This window comes from Hemitrygon akajei, chromosome 9 (genome assembly GCF_048418815.1).
Source record: "Hemitrygon akajei chromosome 9, sHemAka1.3, whole genome shotgun sequence".
Classification (NCBI taxonomy): domain Eukaryota; kingdom Metazoa; phylum Chordata; class Chondrichthyes; order Myliobatiformes; family Dasyatidae; genus Hemitrygon; species Hemitrygon akajei.
Window position 1 is genome coordinate 43604234 of NC_133132.1, and position 17132 is coordinate 43621365.

General features: G+C 43.9%; 1 protein-coding gene across 3 annotated transcripts in view; it reads left to right on the forward strand.

The window, feature by feature from the left end:
- Positions 1-17132, forward strand: part of crybg1a (crystallin beta-gamma domain containing 1a) — a 232613-nt gene that overhangs the window by 141885 nt on the left and 73596 nt on the right. For all 3 annotated transcript variants that reach the window (XM_073055847.1, XM_073055848.1, XM_073055849.1), the window contains one exon: positions 12873-14644. In XM_073055847.1, the coding sequence (XP_072911948.1) occupies positions 12873-14644 (1772 nt within the window). The remainder of the gene's footprint in view (positions 1-12872; positions 14645-17132) is intronic.

Genomic DNA, 17132 nt, shown 5'->3' on the forward strand with positions numbered 1-17132 from the left:
TAATAACCATAACAGAATCAATCAAAGAACACACCAAATTGGGTGCTCAACCAATGTGCAAAAGATAACAAACTGTGCAAATACAGAAAGGAAGAAAAGAATAACAATAAGTGAATAAGCAATATACGTAGCCCTCAGAAAGTCGCCGTGGTTCACCGGCGTCATTTTGATCATAAATCAGAAATTCAAGTAATTTCAGAGCTTGATAACCGCACAAAAGAAAACACAGGAAAATAGGAGTAACCCAGCTGCCCTCCACTCAATATGATCATGGTTGACCATTGCTGACTTCAAATCCTCTCCAATACAATTTCCCCCAACTCTCATTTTCTCGATCTTTCAAATATTTATCCATCTCCACCTTAAATACATCTAATGACCCTCTACCACACACTGGGCTGTGATTTCCAGAGATTTGCTGCTCTGAAAGAAGATATTTCTAAGCACCTCCATTTAAAATTACTGGCCCCTTATTTTGCAGTCACATCACATTGTCTGTGACTCCCCCACTGGTGGAAACATCTCAGTATCTATGCTGTCAAGCTCCCTTTGGAACTTAAGGAATTAAACAACCTCACCCCTTTTTCTTCCACACTTCAGGAAGCACAGAGCCAGAAAGTAAGCCTCTCTTGATAGGGCAACCCTCTCATCCCAAGAACTGGCCTGGAAAATTTCCTTTGGACTGCCTCCAATGGTACTGTAGCATTTCTTTCCAACGATGTACCAAAACTGTGCACAGCGTTCCAGGTGTGGGCCCACCAATCCATGTAATAACTACCTCCTCCCAACTTTTTGTCTAGTTTCCAAGCAACTTCATGCTTATCTTTTTTTCCCCTCTTAAAATTGACGTGCCATAAAAACGTAATGTGCAAATACTGTTCAGATTTCCAAACAAGTACCTCCTTGTTACAAAATGAAAGACTGCTTTGTAGGCATATGATTGAGAATGAAAATAAAAGAGAGACTGTAAGTGTTATAAACTTGAACTTAAAAACAGGGAATATGGGTTAGTTAACACTTAAAAATGAAACTTAGTATTTGGTGTGAGTAGTTAATTTTGGGGTGGTACGGTAGCATAGTAGGTTAGCAGAACGCTCTACAACACCAGCGACCTGGGTTCAATTCCCTCTGCTGCCCGTAAGGAGTTTGTACGTTCTCCCCGTGACTGCATGTGTTTGCTTTGGGAGCTCCAGTTTCCTGCCACAATCCCAAAAGACATACCAGTTGGTAGGTTAATTGGTCATTGTGAATTGTCCAGTAATTCGGCTAGGATTGAATCGGGGGGATTACTGGGCAGCGTAGCTCGAGGGGCCAGAGGGCTTATTCTGCATTGTACCTCAGTAAATAAATTACTGATAGCTTAATGAGCAGAAATGATTAAGACTGAGAAAGGTTTTTACAGGTTCCATGAAAAATAACTAACCACCCCTGCCACCTAAATTGGAGTAAGAATATCTTCCTTTATTTGTATGGCCCTCCGTACTGGCCTTTGGGGTAGAACAGTGGTTCCCAACCTTTTCTCTGCCATTGACCCCTACCATTAACTGAGAGGTCTGTGGAGACCAGGTTGGAAGCCCCTGGGGTAGAAAATAGGAACTGCCACATGCAAGTAAGTTCATCTACCTTTCTGATGATCCCAAACACAGAAAACAGCCTTATAACACAGATTGTGGAACTCCAGAGTACCACATGTAACATGCTGGAAGAACTGAGCAGGTCAGGCAGCATCTATGACATTTGGACCCAAGACCCTTGATCAGGACTGGAAAGTTCAAGTTTACATGAATGCCCATGAACAGCCAAACAAAATAGCATTACTCCCGAGCCAAGGAGCTAAGCACAATGCCAACAATTATTCACAGCACAAGGCACAGATAGCACATAAACGATATCAGTAAAATACAGTCGCACAAACAAAATACAGTATACAGTCCAAGGCCCTGGGTTCATGAATGTTACAGCAGTCTGCATTTGAACACAATACAGCTTGTCTTCTGCTGAGCGAACTCTGGGGGGCAGCACTGATACCAGTTTGAATGTTGCGCCACACTGCCCCCCTGGCACTCTGCTGGAGCCCACCAGCTCCAATGCCTCTCTCCTGGGTGGCTGTAAACCATGGCTTGAGGAATAGTCCTCACTCCCGACTGAGGGCAAGCAGCTCCCCACCATCCACCCCTGCCGTCCGCCAATAAATCAGTGGATCGGGCTTGCGGCGTCCCACATTAACAATGTCCAACAGGGTCTTGCGATCACAAGAAAAGTGACTAAGACGGTCACTCGCTGTTAGACTTCACACCAGCTCCTCTGACGCAGGCAGCAGCACGATACACATTAAGTCCAGCTCCTTTGGTTTCTCTGCCAACAAGCAACTCCCTGTTGGGGAAGACCTGCAGTACCTCAAGTTCTTGGTGTCCGGCAGGGTCTTGTGATCATAAAAAAAAATAGATTTAAAAATGTAAGGGGGAAGAATTCAGAATAAGAAGTGGGGGGGGGGAGGGGAACGAGTACAAGCTGGAAGGTGCTTATCCCCACAAACAGAGGAAGTGCTACACCTGCCCGTTCACCTCCTCCCTCACCTCCATTCGGACTTCAAATAGTCCTTCCAGGTGAGGCAACACTTCACCTGCGAGTCTGTCGGGCTCATATACTGTATCCAGGGCTCCCAGTGCAGCCTCCTCTGTATCGCTGAGACCCAATGTAGACCAGGGCACCACTTTGTCCAGCACTTTTGCTCCATCCACAACAAGCAAGATTTTCTGGTCGCCGTCAATTTCAATTCCAGCATCTCGTATTCTGTCTGGGTAGCCTCCAACCTAAAGGCATGAACATCAATTTCTCTAACTTCTGGTAATTTTCCCCTCCCCCTCTCACTCTTCTTTCATTCCCCACTCTGGCTCTCTTCTTATCCCACCTGCCCATCACCTCAACCTAGGTGCTCTTCTTCTTTCCCTATCTCCCATGGTCCACTCTCCTCTCCTATCAGATTTCAACTTCCTCGGCCCTTTACCTTTTCCACCTATCACCTCCCAGCTTCTTACTTTATCTCCCCTCCCCTTCCCACCTACTTTCCCCCTCATCTGCTTCACCTGTCACCTGCCAGCTTCCAGGTTTTGTTTTGGCCTTAGTTACATTGAATTTCTTTGCTTACTTGTCTTTGCAATTCGCAACTACATTCCCAATTACCTGTAGATTGTTGTGAAACAGACCGGATAAAAGCTGTACTTACTGTATTATTTAGAGATACAGTGTGCCCTTCTGGTTCTTCAAGCCATGCCACCAGCAACTCCCGATTTAAGCCTAATCACAGAACAACTTACAACGACCAACTAACCTACTAAGAACATAATAGGAACAGAAGAGTTAGGAGCAGGAGTCGGCCATCCGGCCCATCGAGCCTGCTCCACCATTCAATAAGATCATGGCTGATCTGGCCATGGACTCATCTCCACCTACCTGCCTTTCCCCCGTAACCCTTAATTCCCCTACTGTGCAAAAATCTATGCAACCTTGTCTTAAATATATTTACTGAGGTAGTCTCCACTGCTTCATTGGGCAGAGAATTCCACAGATTCACCACTCTCTGGGAAAAGCAGTTCCTCCTCAGCTCCATCCTAAATCTACTCTCCTGAAGCTTGAGGCTATGTCCCCTAGTTCTAGTCTCACCTACCAGTGGAAACAACTTTCCTGCCTCTATCTTATCTATCCCTTTCATAATTTTATATGTTTCTATAAGATCTCCTCTTATTCTTCTGAATTCCAGTGAGTACAGTCCCAGGCGACTCAATTTCTCCTCATAGTCTAACCCCCTCATCTCTGGAATCAACCTGGTGAACCTTCTCTGCACTGCCTCCAATTCCGGTATATCCTTCCTCAGGTAAGGAGACCAGAACTGCGTACAGTACTCCAGGTGTGGCCTCACCAGTACCCTGCACAGTTGCAGCATAACCTCCCTGCTCTTAAATTCAATCCCTCTAGCAATGAAGACCAACGTTCCATTTGCCCTCTTGACAGCCTGCTGCACCTGCAAACCAACCTTTTGTGATTCGTTCACAAACACTCCCAAGTCCCTCTGCACAGCAGCGTGCTGCAATCTTTTACCATTTAAACAATAATCTGCTACCAACCGGTTGATCCCTTTGGAATCTGGGAGGAAACAGGAGGACATTACAAACTCATTACAGAATGTGCCGAGATTGAACTCGGAACTCTGACAGCCCGAGGTATAATAACATCATGCTAACCGTTACGTTGCCGTGGCACCCAGTCAGTTCCCTAGTGGAAAAGATGGACTCTTGCCCTCACAATTTACCTCGTTGTAGCCTTGCGCCTTATTGTCTACCTGTGCTGTATTTCCTCGGTTACTCTCTGGTCTACATTCCTTTACTTCACACTGTGCTACCTCAATGCACTGTCGTCATGAGTTGATCTGTACGAACAAGACAGGTTTTTCACAGTGCCTCCGTACATGTGACAATAAAAAACCAATGTACTCAAAAGTTTTATTATACATCTTTAATATCTGAAAGGGGAGGTAAGAGGACAATGATTTTGATATTTTGGTATTTAGACACAACCTGCGGAAAGATGAACTAGGAAATCTCATACTCTCTGGAAAGATTGAGGGGAGCAAAATCCAAAAGTTGCTGGTGACCTCATAAAGGATTGGAATTGGTTTTTATTGTCACATGCAGTGAAAAGCTTGCTGAGTAAGAAGCCGACCCCTCTGACTACCTGTGCCCCTCATGATGTAAATCTATGAGGCCATTCAACCCACAAAGCCCGTGCTGGCCTTCAATTTCCATTTGCATTAATCCGACACGCTCCCATTTTTTTTCTCTCCCCACATTCTCATCAATTAACTCTAGAAGTCTGCCATTTACCTACAGATGAGAGGCAATTTATAGTGTTTTATAACGTCCTGCGTTTGGGAAGTAGCCGGGGCAGCTGGTGTAAGTCCAAGCAATCACAGGGGTAAGGGTGCAAACTCCACACGTTGAGCTGTGGAGATCAGCTGTGAGCCTGTGGGACAGCTTGAACCACTGTGCCACCCACCAGCTCTGCCAGTATTCTAGTCAGAGGCCTAACAAGATCAATGGCTCCCATTCACCAGGAAGGGATGAACTTGGACTAATCTCCTGGCTGGAGTATGGACAGGTGTGTGATTGGGAGCTGTAGGTAGAGTGCGACTAGGAGTGGGAAGCAGTGTGTAGCCAGGAGTGGGGCCTGTCAGAGATGCACGAATGAACAGATAGGGTTACAGACTTAACGAACGCAGAAAAAGGCCATGCTAACCAAGGAAACTTCCTGAGCTATCCCATTTTTCTGCATTTGATCCATATCACAGTAAACCTTTCCTCATCATCTACCTGCCCAATTGCCTTTTAAAATGTTGTAAATGTACCTACCACTTCCTCTGGCAGCTCATCCAACAGATGCACCACCTTCAGTGTGGAAAACGTGCGCCTCGGATCCCTTTTAAATATTTCCCCTTTCACTTTAAATCTCAGCTATTTACTTTGAGACTCCCCTATGCTGGGAAAAGTCTGTGACAATCCATCTTATCTATGCCACTCATGATTATATGCACCTCTGTAACATCACCCCTCAGTATCCTTTACTCTGTGGAAAAAAAGTCCAGGTAAATTCAGTCTTTCCTCGTAACTCAATCCCTCTAGTTGCGGCAGCATCCTTTTAAATTTTCTCCGCACCCTTTCTTGCTCTCGTTGTCCTGGTGAGACCACATAGGTTTGATCAGAAGAATGGACGTGCTCGCCATGAGGCAATGATTTCCTTGACTGGTTTCATATTTTGTAGTTACGGTGTAGGGAGACATGAGGAGAAATTGAGAAGCCTGAGCCTGTCGTTCAGCCTGAGCGCTGGTGCTGAGAATCGTGTGTTTCCCCGTCACGATTTCAGTTTGCTCTGCATGCTCCCAAAGGCAAGGAAATTGACACGACTCGGGCCTGATACCACACACAAACGCCACGAGGTTTGTTGTTTTTCGCTTGCAGTACAGTCCAATATATTTTTTTGAAAACTAGAAATGACAGTAAGAAATATATTCTTAAAAAATTAAATAAAGACAGCAAAAATATTAAGGTGGTGTTCATGGGTTGGTTCAATGTCCATTCAGAGATATGATGGTGGAGGAGAAGAAGCTGTTCTTAAAATGTTGAGTGTGTGTCTTCAGGGTCCTGTACCTCTTTGTTGATGCTAGTAATAAGAAAGAGAGCATGCCCTGGGTGATGGGGCCCTTAGTGATGGGTACCACATTTTGAGGTATCGCCTTCTGATGAAGTCCTCAATGTTGGGGAGGCAAGACCTCATCATGGAGCTGGCTGAGTTTACAACTTTCTCCAGCTTTTCCTGCCCCTCCATACTAGATGATGATGCAGCCAGTGGAGATTGCTGTCCATGGTACATCTGTAGAGTATTTGGTGACCTAATGAATCTCCTCAAACTCCGAACTGGGACATAGGCGTTGACGTGCCTTCTTCATAATTGCATCAGTACGTTGGCCCCAGGATAGATCCTCAGAGACGTTGACACACAGGGACTTGAAACTGCTCACCCTTTCCTCTGCTGACCCCTCATGAGGACTGGTGTGTGTTCCCTCGACTTCCCCTTCCTGAAGCCCTTCCTGTTTGTTGTTGCGACACCACTCGGTCAGCTGATCTGTCTCATCAATTGACAATTGCAAATTGCCACTCGTGTTCTATGGGAGTGCTAGAATCTAGGTACACTGAATTGGCCAAAGTGACTATTTCCTGTGTCATAAAAAGAGACCAGTAATACAGCGGAACAGGCCCCTTAAGCCCGTTATCTGTGCTCCAGCCGGGATGCCACTGCTGAACGTGGTCTGAATCCGGTATTCCCTGTATGTTCATGTGTGTGTCTAAATGCCCCTGCATCATTACTATCATGTCTACAACTACCACCTCTCCTGTCCCCTCAAAACTAATCATTCATCTCCGAGACCTGGGCCTCATCACCTCCTTGTGCAACTGGATCCTCATTTTCCTCACTTGTAGACCCCAGATTGGCAACAACATCTCCTCCACAATAACTGTCAGCGCAGGCTGGGTGCTTAGCCCACTGCTCTACTCACTTTATACTCATGACTGTGTGGCTAAGCATATTCAAGTTTGCTGGCAACACCACAGTTGTTGGCCGTATCGGAGGTGTTGACAAATCGGCATATGGAAAGGAGATTGAAGATCTGGTTGAATGGTACCACAACAACCACCACTCAGTCAACATCAGCAAAACCAGACGTCAGATTATTGAGAACAGGAGTGAGAAAGGAGGTGTCCATGAGCCAGTCCTTATTAGGGGAGCGGAGGTGGAGAGGGTCAGTAACCTTTTGGATTCCTTGGCGCTATCATTTCAGAGGATCTCTCCTGGGACGAGCATGTAAATCCCATTACAAGGAAGGCTCAGCAGTGCTTCTACTTTCCCTGCACAGATCTGGCACGTCATTGAAAACTTTGACAAACTTTTGCAGATGCACAGTGGAGAGTGTCCTGACTGGTTGCATCGTGACCTGGTATGGGAGCTCCAGAAAAGCCTGTAAAACAGCCCAGTCCACTGAGCACATCTACACAGAGCACTCCCAGAAGAGAGCAGCATCCATCATCAAAGGGCCTCTACCATCTCAGCCACGCTGACTTCTCACTGCTGCCCTTGGGAACGAGCTGCAGCAGCCTCAGGTCCCACTCCACCAGGTTCAAGAAAAAAAATATTAACGTTTATACATCAGTGGATAACTTCACTGTCCTCAACTCTGCACTGATTCCACAACCTGAGGATCTAATTTCAAGGACTCTGCAACTCAAGTTCTCAATATTGTTTGACTTATTTGTATTTGCACAGATTGCCGTCTTTCGCTCATTGGTTTTTAGTCAGTTTTTGTTTTGTGAACTTTTTCATTGATTCTATTATATTTCTCCGTGCTACTGTGAATGCCTGCAAGGAAATAAATCTCAAGGTAGTATATGGTGGCCACTTTATCAGGGATTCCTGTACACCTGCTCATTGATGCAAATATCTAACCAGCCAATCAGGCAGCAGCTCAATGCATTAAAGCATGCAGACGTGGACAAGAGGTTCAGTTGGGGGCTGAGTGAGTGGGGAATGACGAGCTCAGTCACGTGGTGCGCCAGCGTGCTCGAGCGCGGATGACTCTGAGCTGCTGAGCGGGGTGGGAGCAAAGGACTGAGCCTGCTGTTGGGAGTTGCTCTCAGGAAGGAAGGGAGAAAAGACAGAGGAACGAACAGGAGGTGGTATTGGGTGATTGGAGTTGTGTAGAGAAATGTGAATGGTAGGCTTCTGGGAAATGGAAAAAGTAATTAGACAATTAAAGATTGTCCATTGATGAAGACAGTAGTCAGGATTTAAATAAAAGAAGGAAGGACGAGTTTAAGGTTTGGTCGGGTTTTGCATGTGGACCTGTTTCTAATATCAGTCCAATTAGACTCAATTAGACTTTTATATCTTTTTCAGGCTTTACCTATTTTTATCCCTAAGACCTACTTTGATTCTTTAGATTCAATTTTAACATCTTATATTTGGAATAATAAACAAGCTCGTTTAAGTAAAGTTTACCTACAAAGAAATAAAGAGATGGGTGGATTAGCCTTACCCAATTTTAGGTTTTACTATTGGGCTGCCAATATAAAGAATATTACTTTTTGGTCCTATTATATTTATCGTAAAGATTGCCCATCATGGGTCTCCTTAGAAGTTAATTCTGTAAAAAATTCCTCTATTGTCTCTCTTCTTGGATCATACTCTTCTTTTTCAGCAAATACAACAACAGATAACATATTTGTTAAGCAAAGTTTAAGGATCTGGTTTCAATTTAGAAAATTTTTTGATTTAGCGAATTTTTCATTATCATCTCCCATTCTCCTTAATTATTTTTTTATCCCTTCCATGACTGACAAAGTCTTTAAGGATTGGGATGAACTAGGTATTAAGTGTTTTTGGGACCTGTTTATCTCAGGATCTCTTGCTTCATTTGACCAATTGTCAGCTAAATTTGCACTGCCAAAAACACATTTTTACTTTTACCTTCAAATTAGAGATTTCTTACATTCCCAATTAACTACATTTCCCATAGGTCCTGATAAAAATTTACTGGACGATCTTTTAAATTTAAAACCTTTTGTTAATGGTTCTATTACAAGTATCTATAACTTGTTGATTGATTCTAGACAAGACTTTTTAGATAAAATAAAAAAAGCTTGGGAGGATGACCTAAATTGTCAGATTTCTGATGAAAGATGGAATAAAATTCTTAAACGGGTTAATAAATCATCTTTCTGTGGCCGTCATTCTCTTCTACAATTTAAAGTGGTTCATAGAGTTTACATTTCTAAACAGAAGCTGTCCAGTTTTTATTCGAACGTTTCTCCACTTTGTAATAAATTCAACTCTGCTAATGCCTCTTTAATTCATATGTTTTGGTTTTGCCCTAAAATTGAAAAGTTTTGGCAGGAAGTATTCCATACCTTCTCACAACTTTTTAGGGTCCAATTTGACCCAAATGCCCTACTGCCTTGTTTGGTATTATTGCAAATGAAGATATAACTTTAAATACTCCGAACCTACAGGTTTTAGTTTTTACCTCTCTTTTAGCAATGAGAGCAATCTTGCTTAAATGGAAGGAGTCTACCCCTCCTACACATCTTCAATGACTACGTGATATTATGTCTTATTTAAATTTAGAGAAGATCCGCTGCTCAGTCTTAAATTCGAAGCAATCTTTTTATGATATCTGGGGACCTTTCCTAAATTACTTTTCCAATTTATAAAGTTTAACAGTGCACAGACTTTTATGTATATTTCTATCTTCTCTTAAGCGGATTTTTTTTTCTAATTATCCATTGTCATCCATCAGCTTTTTTCTTTGGTAGTTGGTAGGGGGTTGACTTTTTATATAAAAAATTTATTTTATGATGTATGACTTATCTTTAATTTTTTGATTACAGAGTGGTATACCTCTATGTGATATGCTATAACATTTTGATCAATTTTATTACAATATATGAATGTACACAATTTATGTTGAGATGTATCTATGTGTTTCACTCTGTAAATCTTGTTTTTTTTCTTCTGAATAAAAATATTGTAGAAAGAAAAGACTCACTAAAGATATGAAAAAAAACATTAGGAGATATTGTGGACATGAAGCCTTGAAGAGATGTGATACTCTTAATATTTTGTAAAGATAGTAAGCAATGTGAGAAGGCTTTGGGGTTAAAAGCTGTAGGAGGAAGGGAAGTAACATCAAGGAATTATAATGAATGATGGTGGCTTTGGGGAGTAATCTCTGGAGTGCCTCTAGCTGTATCTATGGACCAAGTTAAAAGTAATTTAGTTGGGTGAAGAGTTCTGGGCATTAAACGTTTAAAACAGTTTCGTAGTGGAGTTCGAATAGATAACCTATCAACCTTGATTAAATTTGATGGAAAAAGGGTGCTAGCTAGAGTTAAAGTACAGTACTGTACTTTACTGTACTGTACAGCGACAGGTTACTATCGATGCAATGCTCCTCAGACAGGATGAAGAGGTCAATACTCCCCAATGCCATTAGGCTTTACAATTCAACCGCCAGGACTTAAGAACTTTTTAAAAGCTATTATTAATGCTTTTTGAGATAGTGATTTCGATGCATATCATATTTTTTACTGAGTTAAGTATTGTATGTAATTAGTTTTGCTACAACAAGTGTATGGGACATTGGAAAAAAAGTTGAATTTCCCCATGGGGATGAATAAAGTATCTATCTATCTATCATCTATCTACTGTGAAAAAGTTTAAGGCATGTATCTATGGTTAGGGTGCCTACGACTTTTGTACGGCACTGTAGTAATTTACTGTAGTGCTGCTCATTTCCACGGATACTGCCCGACCTGCTGAGTTCCTCCAGCTTGTTGTATGTGTTGCTTTGACCCCAGCATCTGTAGTGTACTGTGTGTAGTAATTTTATGTTATTGTACTGTACTGCTGCCACAAAAAAAACCAAATTTCATGACGTATGTGAGTGGCGATAAACTTGACTCTGATATGGGGCTCTGTTATAGACCGAGAGCAGGAAGTGGGCAGGGAAAAGGGAAATCATGGCTGGGAAAAGAGGAAGAGAGGGGGAGGGACCAGGAAGCACCAGAGAGATATTCGGTAAACTAATTGTGTGGAATCAAATGACCATGCCTGGTGACTCAGAGCTGGCTGTGTCAACACCTGCGTCAAACCCCCACCCTGACACCTCCTTCTCTGCCACCTGTCCCACACCCCTCCCACGGCACTCCACCCTCGCCATTCCCAACATCCTTTGCTCCCAGGAGAAATTCCTATACTATTTGGTGAATCTCAATTCTGTACGCAGGAGGATGTGACTTCAATTAGTTTAAAACGGGCTTGGACGTATTTCTGGTTATTAAGAGAATAAAGGGAGCTGTAGGTAGGAGAGGAAGATGGAGCTGAGTAGTGATCTGAATGAATAACAGAGCTACCTGTTATTGGGCAGATGGTCCTTTCTGCTTGAATCCTTATTAATTATTGTCGACTAATTCCAGCATAGACCTGGATTTCTGCTTTTATTTGGAACTTTCTACTTTCAAAAGTACAATTATATACATTTCAATTCTCAGTCCCATTCCACTATGTCAGTCCACGGTCTCCTCTTGTGCCAAGATGTGACCACCTTTAGGTTGGCAGAGCAGCACCTTATATTCCATCTGGTTAGCCTCCAACTTGGTGGCATGAATATCGATTTCTCCTTCCAGTAAAAATAATTTTCCTCCCCCCTCCCCTCTTCTTCCCCACTCTCTCTTACCTCCTCTCAACTGCCCATCATCTCCCACTAATGCCCATACTCGTTCCTTTCTCCTTTTTCCAATCTCCTGTCCTATCAGATTCCCTTCACTCACGTCCTTTACCTTTCCCACCCACCTGGCTTCACTGATCACTTTCTACCTATCCTCCTTCCCTTCCTCCCACCTTTTTATTCTGGTGTCTTCCCCCTTCCTTTCCAGTCCTGAAGAAGAGTCTCTGCCCAGAAATGTCGACTGTGTGTTCATCTCCATAGATGCTGCCTGGCCTGCCGAGTTCCTCCGGCATTCTGTGTGTGTTGTTTTGGATTTCCAGCATCTGCAGGCTTTCTCATGTTTATTGTAAACAAGAGATCTGATTGGACTCCAAACACTGAGGATTCCCTCCCTGCCCTCCCCAGTGCGGCTCGACCCACTGAATTCCTTCAGAAAACTGCCCGTTAAGATCGTAAGTGATTTGCTTAACATGAAAAATCCTTGTTTCTGGTTTGCCTTCCCCCAGATGCCTGCTATCTTACTGCCTAACTGACTGGCAGGCGGGCAAGTACACTGCCTCACACACCCTCAACTGCAGTGGAGTGTGCGCCGGAGGAATGGGTGGAAGTTGTCCGGGATGGATGAGTGCTTTTTCTGTGGGTGGAGGTCACCTGGAGCCAGGTGTGTTCTGCAGGTGCTGCTGCTGCTTCAGGGCAGCATGGTGTTTCCACAGTCGAACAGGGGAAAAGTAATCACTCAGTGCTCTACTGTAAAGATTAAGCAACAGCGAGTCTTCAGAGCTTTACATCATATTTATCTTGCAGTTGCCTAGTTACAGCAGTCTCTCTGCTCAGTGTATGCTCATTGATAAAAAAAATGCTGTGTGCCATGCGTTGGCCATAAAACAACGCAATTCCTTTGGTTGTGACACTGCGTTCCAGTTGTATAGATGACACAGTTCTACTATTGATTATACTTGTAAAAATGTTTGCCTGATCGGACTGTACTTACCCCATTTCTGCGCCTATATTTTCTCTAACTCTGTTTCTTGTTCCTTTTCAGTTTCAAAATAATCGTTCTCCAAGCTCCGGAAAGGCAGAAGAGGGCAAAAGAAGCCAAGTGTTGGATTATTTGGGAGGGATTTTTAATTCTAGTAGGAAAAAAAGTGTGAAAGCATCATCTGCAGTGCCTTTAAGCCCAGGTAATTCTGTTGCGGAATCTGCTCCAACAACAAAAGACTTAAGTTCTCCTGGGCAAAACTCAAGTAACATTCAGGGTTCAGGATCTTCCAAAGACCATGGGAGTGAAGGACTGACTGAGGCTGATGTCCTTGACCGAAATCTAGCAGAGATATGCTCAGCTTCTCCGGATGAAAGTTGCCCAGTTGCTGTCTCAAGCGATCCGGGCGAACGGTCTGCAAGTTTGTCTGAAAATAAGAAAGTCACAGTAATTGATATCAGCCTGCAAGGCTCAGATAGAGACCCCAGGCCCAAAGGTCTTGAAAAGCAGTTCTCTATTGAAGTTGTGCGTAGTAACCCAACAAAAGTTAGAAGTAATGTGTTAAACGTATTGGTAAATAAGGGGGAACCTTCCTTCACGTCAGGCTCTGGAGATGCAAGTTTGCAACGTATTGACAGAACTGTAAAGGAGTGTGAAGCTGCTGAACTCAGTGATACATCCCGGCACACCCAACCAAAGAATGACAGCAAATTTGTAAATAGTGACAGACTTACTGAAGGCCAGTGCGATTGTGAAGGGGATGAGAAATGCATAGATTTACCAGCCATAAAGGAATATGTTTTGCCAATATCTGAGATTGTGAGAATTGAACGGGTAGCCGGAGTTGCTGAAATTGACATAAGCCCACCTAGAGTCAAAGTAGATTCTGGTATAAAGTTGTCAAAAGCATCTGTTTTGTTGCCCATTAATAGCATTGGCGTGGAATTCAAAGGGTTGGAAAAGCCATTGAAAGAAGAAGAAGACAAACAGTTGAACCATTCCACGCTTCCAGAGTTTAAAAAGGATATCAAAAATCACAGTATTTCTGAAAAAACTAAGTTTACACCTGACGTGGCAAAGCAACAGTTACTCAAAGTTGAGAGTCACGCTGCAGATAACCCATCAGGAGAAGAATCAAATACCGATAAACCTATTTCTAATTCTCACACTAATGCAAAATCTTTTAAAAGTACAGTGGAAAGGTCGAGCAGTTTGGAGTTAGACTTTGGATTAACGCTGGTTAATTCCTTTGAAATGGATAAGAAGTCACCCTCTGATGGGAAACAAGGTGGAAAAAAGGGAAAAAGGAGACGGTCTGTGAAATCTAATCAGTCTGGTAGGAGCGCTGTGAATGCAGAAGCTGGTGCGATTGAAGAAAGCTTTAACCAGAATGACTCTGAGATAAATGAGGTGAACCTGACACAACAGTCCCCTAAAGTCCCAGGTTATATGTTGCAGTCACCAACACAAGGCACTCCGCCATTAGTCCGCAGGAAAACATTACCTGAGTCTGTTCTGTCTGCTGAAAGATCTGCAGAAGCTATTTCCAAACCAGTTGTATCAAGAAAGAAGTCTTCTCAAAGGACATCTTTCAGTCCATCTCCAGATAATGAGGCGAAATCCCCAAAGATCAGTTCTTCGGAAAAGGCATCAAGTGGAGACGCCCAACAAAATGTGGGAAACAGCAACATTCATCACAGTGTGTTTACAGAGGAATCTCATGCTGACATGGAAAGGCTGAAAACTCAGAAAATGAATAATGCAGAAGGAAAAAGTAACCCCCAGAATGTAATTACTTCACAACTCCATTCCACAGTGACGACAAGAATAAGGCTGTAAGTGTATCTTTTCTTTACCTGGAGTTTATTGGTGTTAAAATCCTATGGTTTCACTATATCCCCAGGCAAGAAGTAAACTGCTGGAAGAACCCAGCAGGTAAAGCAGCATCTGTGGAGCAAAGAGAAGGTGAATATTTCAGGTTGAGTGGAGATAGTGAGATATGGGATGGAGACTCCAATGAGTAGGCCCTTCTAGCCATTCGAGCCTCGTTGCCCCAGCAACCCCACGACCCCGATTAACCCTAATCTAATCACGGGACAATTTACAACGAGCAATTAACCCTGATAGGTCACTGTAAATTTTCCCTTACTTCTTTGGACTGTGGGAGGAAAGCAGTGCACCCGGAGAAAACCCAGGCATTCCACAGAGAGGACGTTACAGAGACTCCTTCGGGAATGGCTCCAGAATTGAACTCTGAACTCCTGAATACCCCGAGCTGTAATACTGTCATGCTAGTCACATCGCTGCTGTGGCACCTGCTAATGGAACCATTCTATGCAGATGTCTCACTCTTTGTTCCTTAATGATAGCTAAACTAACTGGCCAATAGTTACACACCTTTTGCTTACTTCCTGTTTCAAACAGTGGCATGATATTCATTGTCTTCCAAGCCGCCAGGACCTACCCAGAGTCCAGAAAAGTTTGATAAATGATCACCAACATGTCTGCTATAACCGCCACCCTTTCTTTCAGTACCCTGGGATGCATTAGGTTCAGGGGACTTGTCTATCTTCAGGCCAACTAATTTATCATCACGAGGAAATCTGCAGATGCTGGAAATTCAAACAACAACACACACAAAATGCTGGTAGAACACAGCAGGCCAGGCAGCATCTATAGGGAGAAGCGCTGTCGACGTTTCGGGCCGAGACCCTTCGTCAGGACTAATCGAAAGGAAAGATACTAAGAGATTTGAAAGTAGTGGGGGGAGGGGGAAATGCGAAATGATAGGAGAAGACCGGAGGGGGTGGGGTGAAGCCAAGAGCTGGAAAGGTGATTGGCGAAAGTGATACAGAGCTGGAGAAGGGAAAGGATCATGGGACGGGAGGCCTCAGGAGAAAGAAAGGGTGGGGGGAGCACCAGAGGGAGATGGAGAACAGGCAAACAACTAAATATGTCAAGGATGGGGTAAGAAGGGGAGGAGGGGCATTAACGGAAGTTAGAGAAGTCAACGTTAGAAGTCAGAAGTAATTCCACGTCCCATTCCCATTCTGATATGTCTATCCATGGCCTCCTCTACTGTCAAAATGAATCCAAACTCAGGTTGGAGGAACAACACCTTATATACCGGCTGGGTAGCCTCCAACCTGATGGCATGAACATTGACTTCTCTAACTTCTGTTAATGCCCCTCCTCCCCTTCTTACCCCATCCCTGACATATTTAGTTGTTTGCCTGTTCTCCATCTCCCTCTGGTGCTCCCCCCCCCCCTTTCTCTCTCCCGAGGCCTCCCGTCCCATGATCCTTTCCCTTCTCCAGCTCTGTATCACTTTCGCCAATCACCTTTCCAGCTCTTAGCTTCATCCCACCCCCTCCGGTCTTCTCCTATCATTTTGCATTCCCCCCCCCCCCCCCCCACTGCTTTCCAATCTCTTACTATCTTTCCTTTCGGTTAGTCCTGACGAAGGGTCTCGGCCCGAAACGCCGACTGCACTTCTCCCTATAGATGCTGCCTGGCCTGCTGTGTTCCACCAGCATTTTGTGTGTAATTTATCATCACTGTCTCTTTGGTGACAGTGATTCTATTGAGGGGCACAACCTCCCACTGCTTCCATAACACCTTTCTTTGGCACGCTAGACCTCTTCAGCACCTGCATTGTTGGTTATTCTTCCATCCAGCTTATCCTTATCTTCACTTTTTTTCCCTTTGGTAAATGCCAAATTTGATAAATTTTAGCAATGCTATGGTGCTGGGGCTGAGTTTCACCGTTACATTGCCCAAGTGTAAACCCCATGTGTGTTTTGCACATACAAATTAATCTTATACTGCTGTCTAGGATAACTGAAGCTTCAGTAATCTGGCATAGTTTAAACTTTTGTGTTGCTGGGTGAGCAGATTTTCCTTGTGTTGTCTCATAATACATTCCCCAGTGAATCCAGCCAGTTTAACGGGTCTGTGTGTGTGGGATGGAACCCTGATCGACAGGAAGAAAGCATATGGTGAATTGAGTGGGAGCATGGGACTAGCATCACCAGTAGTTGAAAGGGGATACATGCGGCAGACTTTACCACTGGAAATCAGTGCGTTGTTTTGTTTGAGTGTCCCCTCTCGCTGTGTGACACCTCTCTGCCCCTTCATTAGGGGGGAGAGAGAGAGAGAGAGCCTGTGTATGTCGAACTGTTGGGTGAAGAATTAGTTTTTGTTGGACTGCAGATCACGGTCTTCCTTGGGGGCTTTGCTATTGCTTGCTCGGTGGGTGCTGGTGCTTGTCTGTGCGTGGGAGGGCGGAGCTTTGGGGTTCTAACATTTTTACCGTCGCTTATT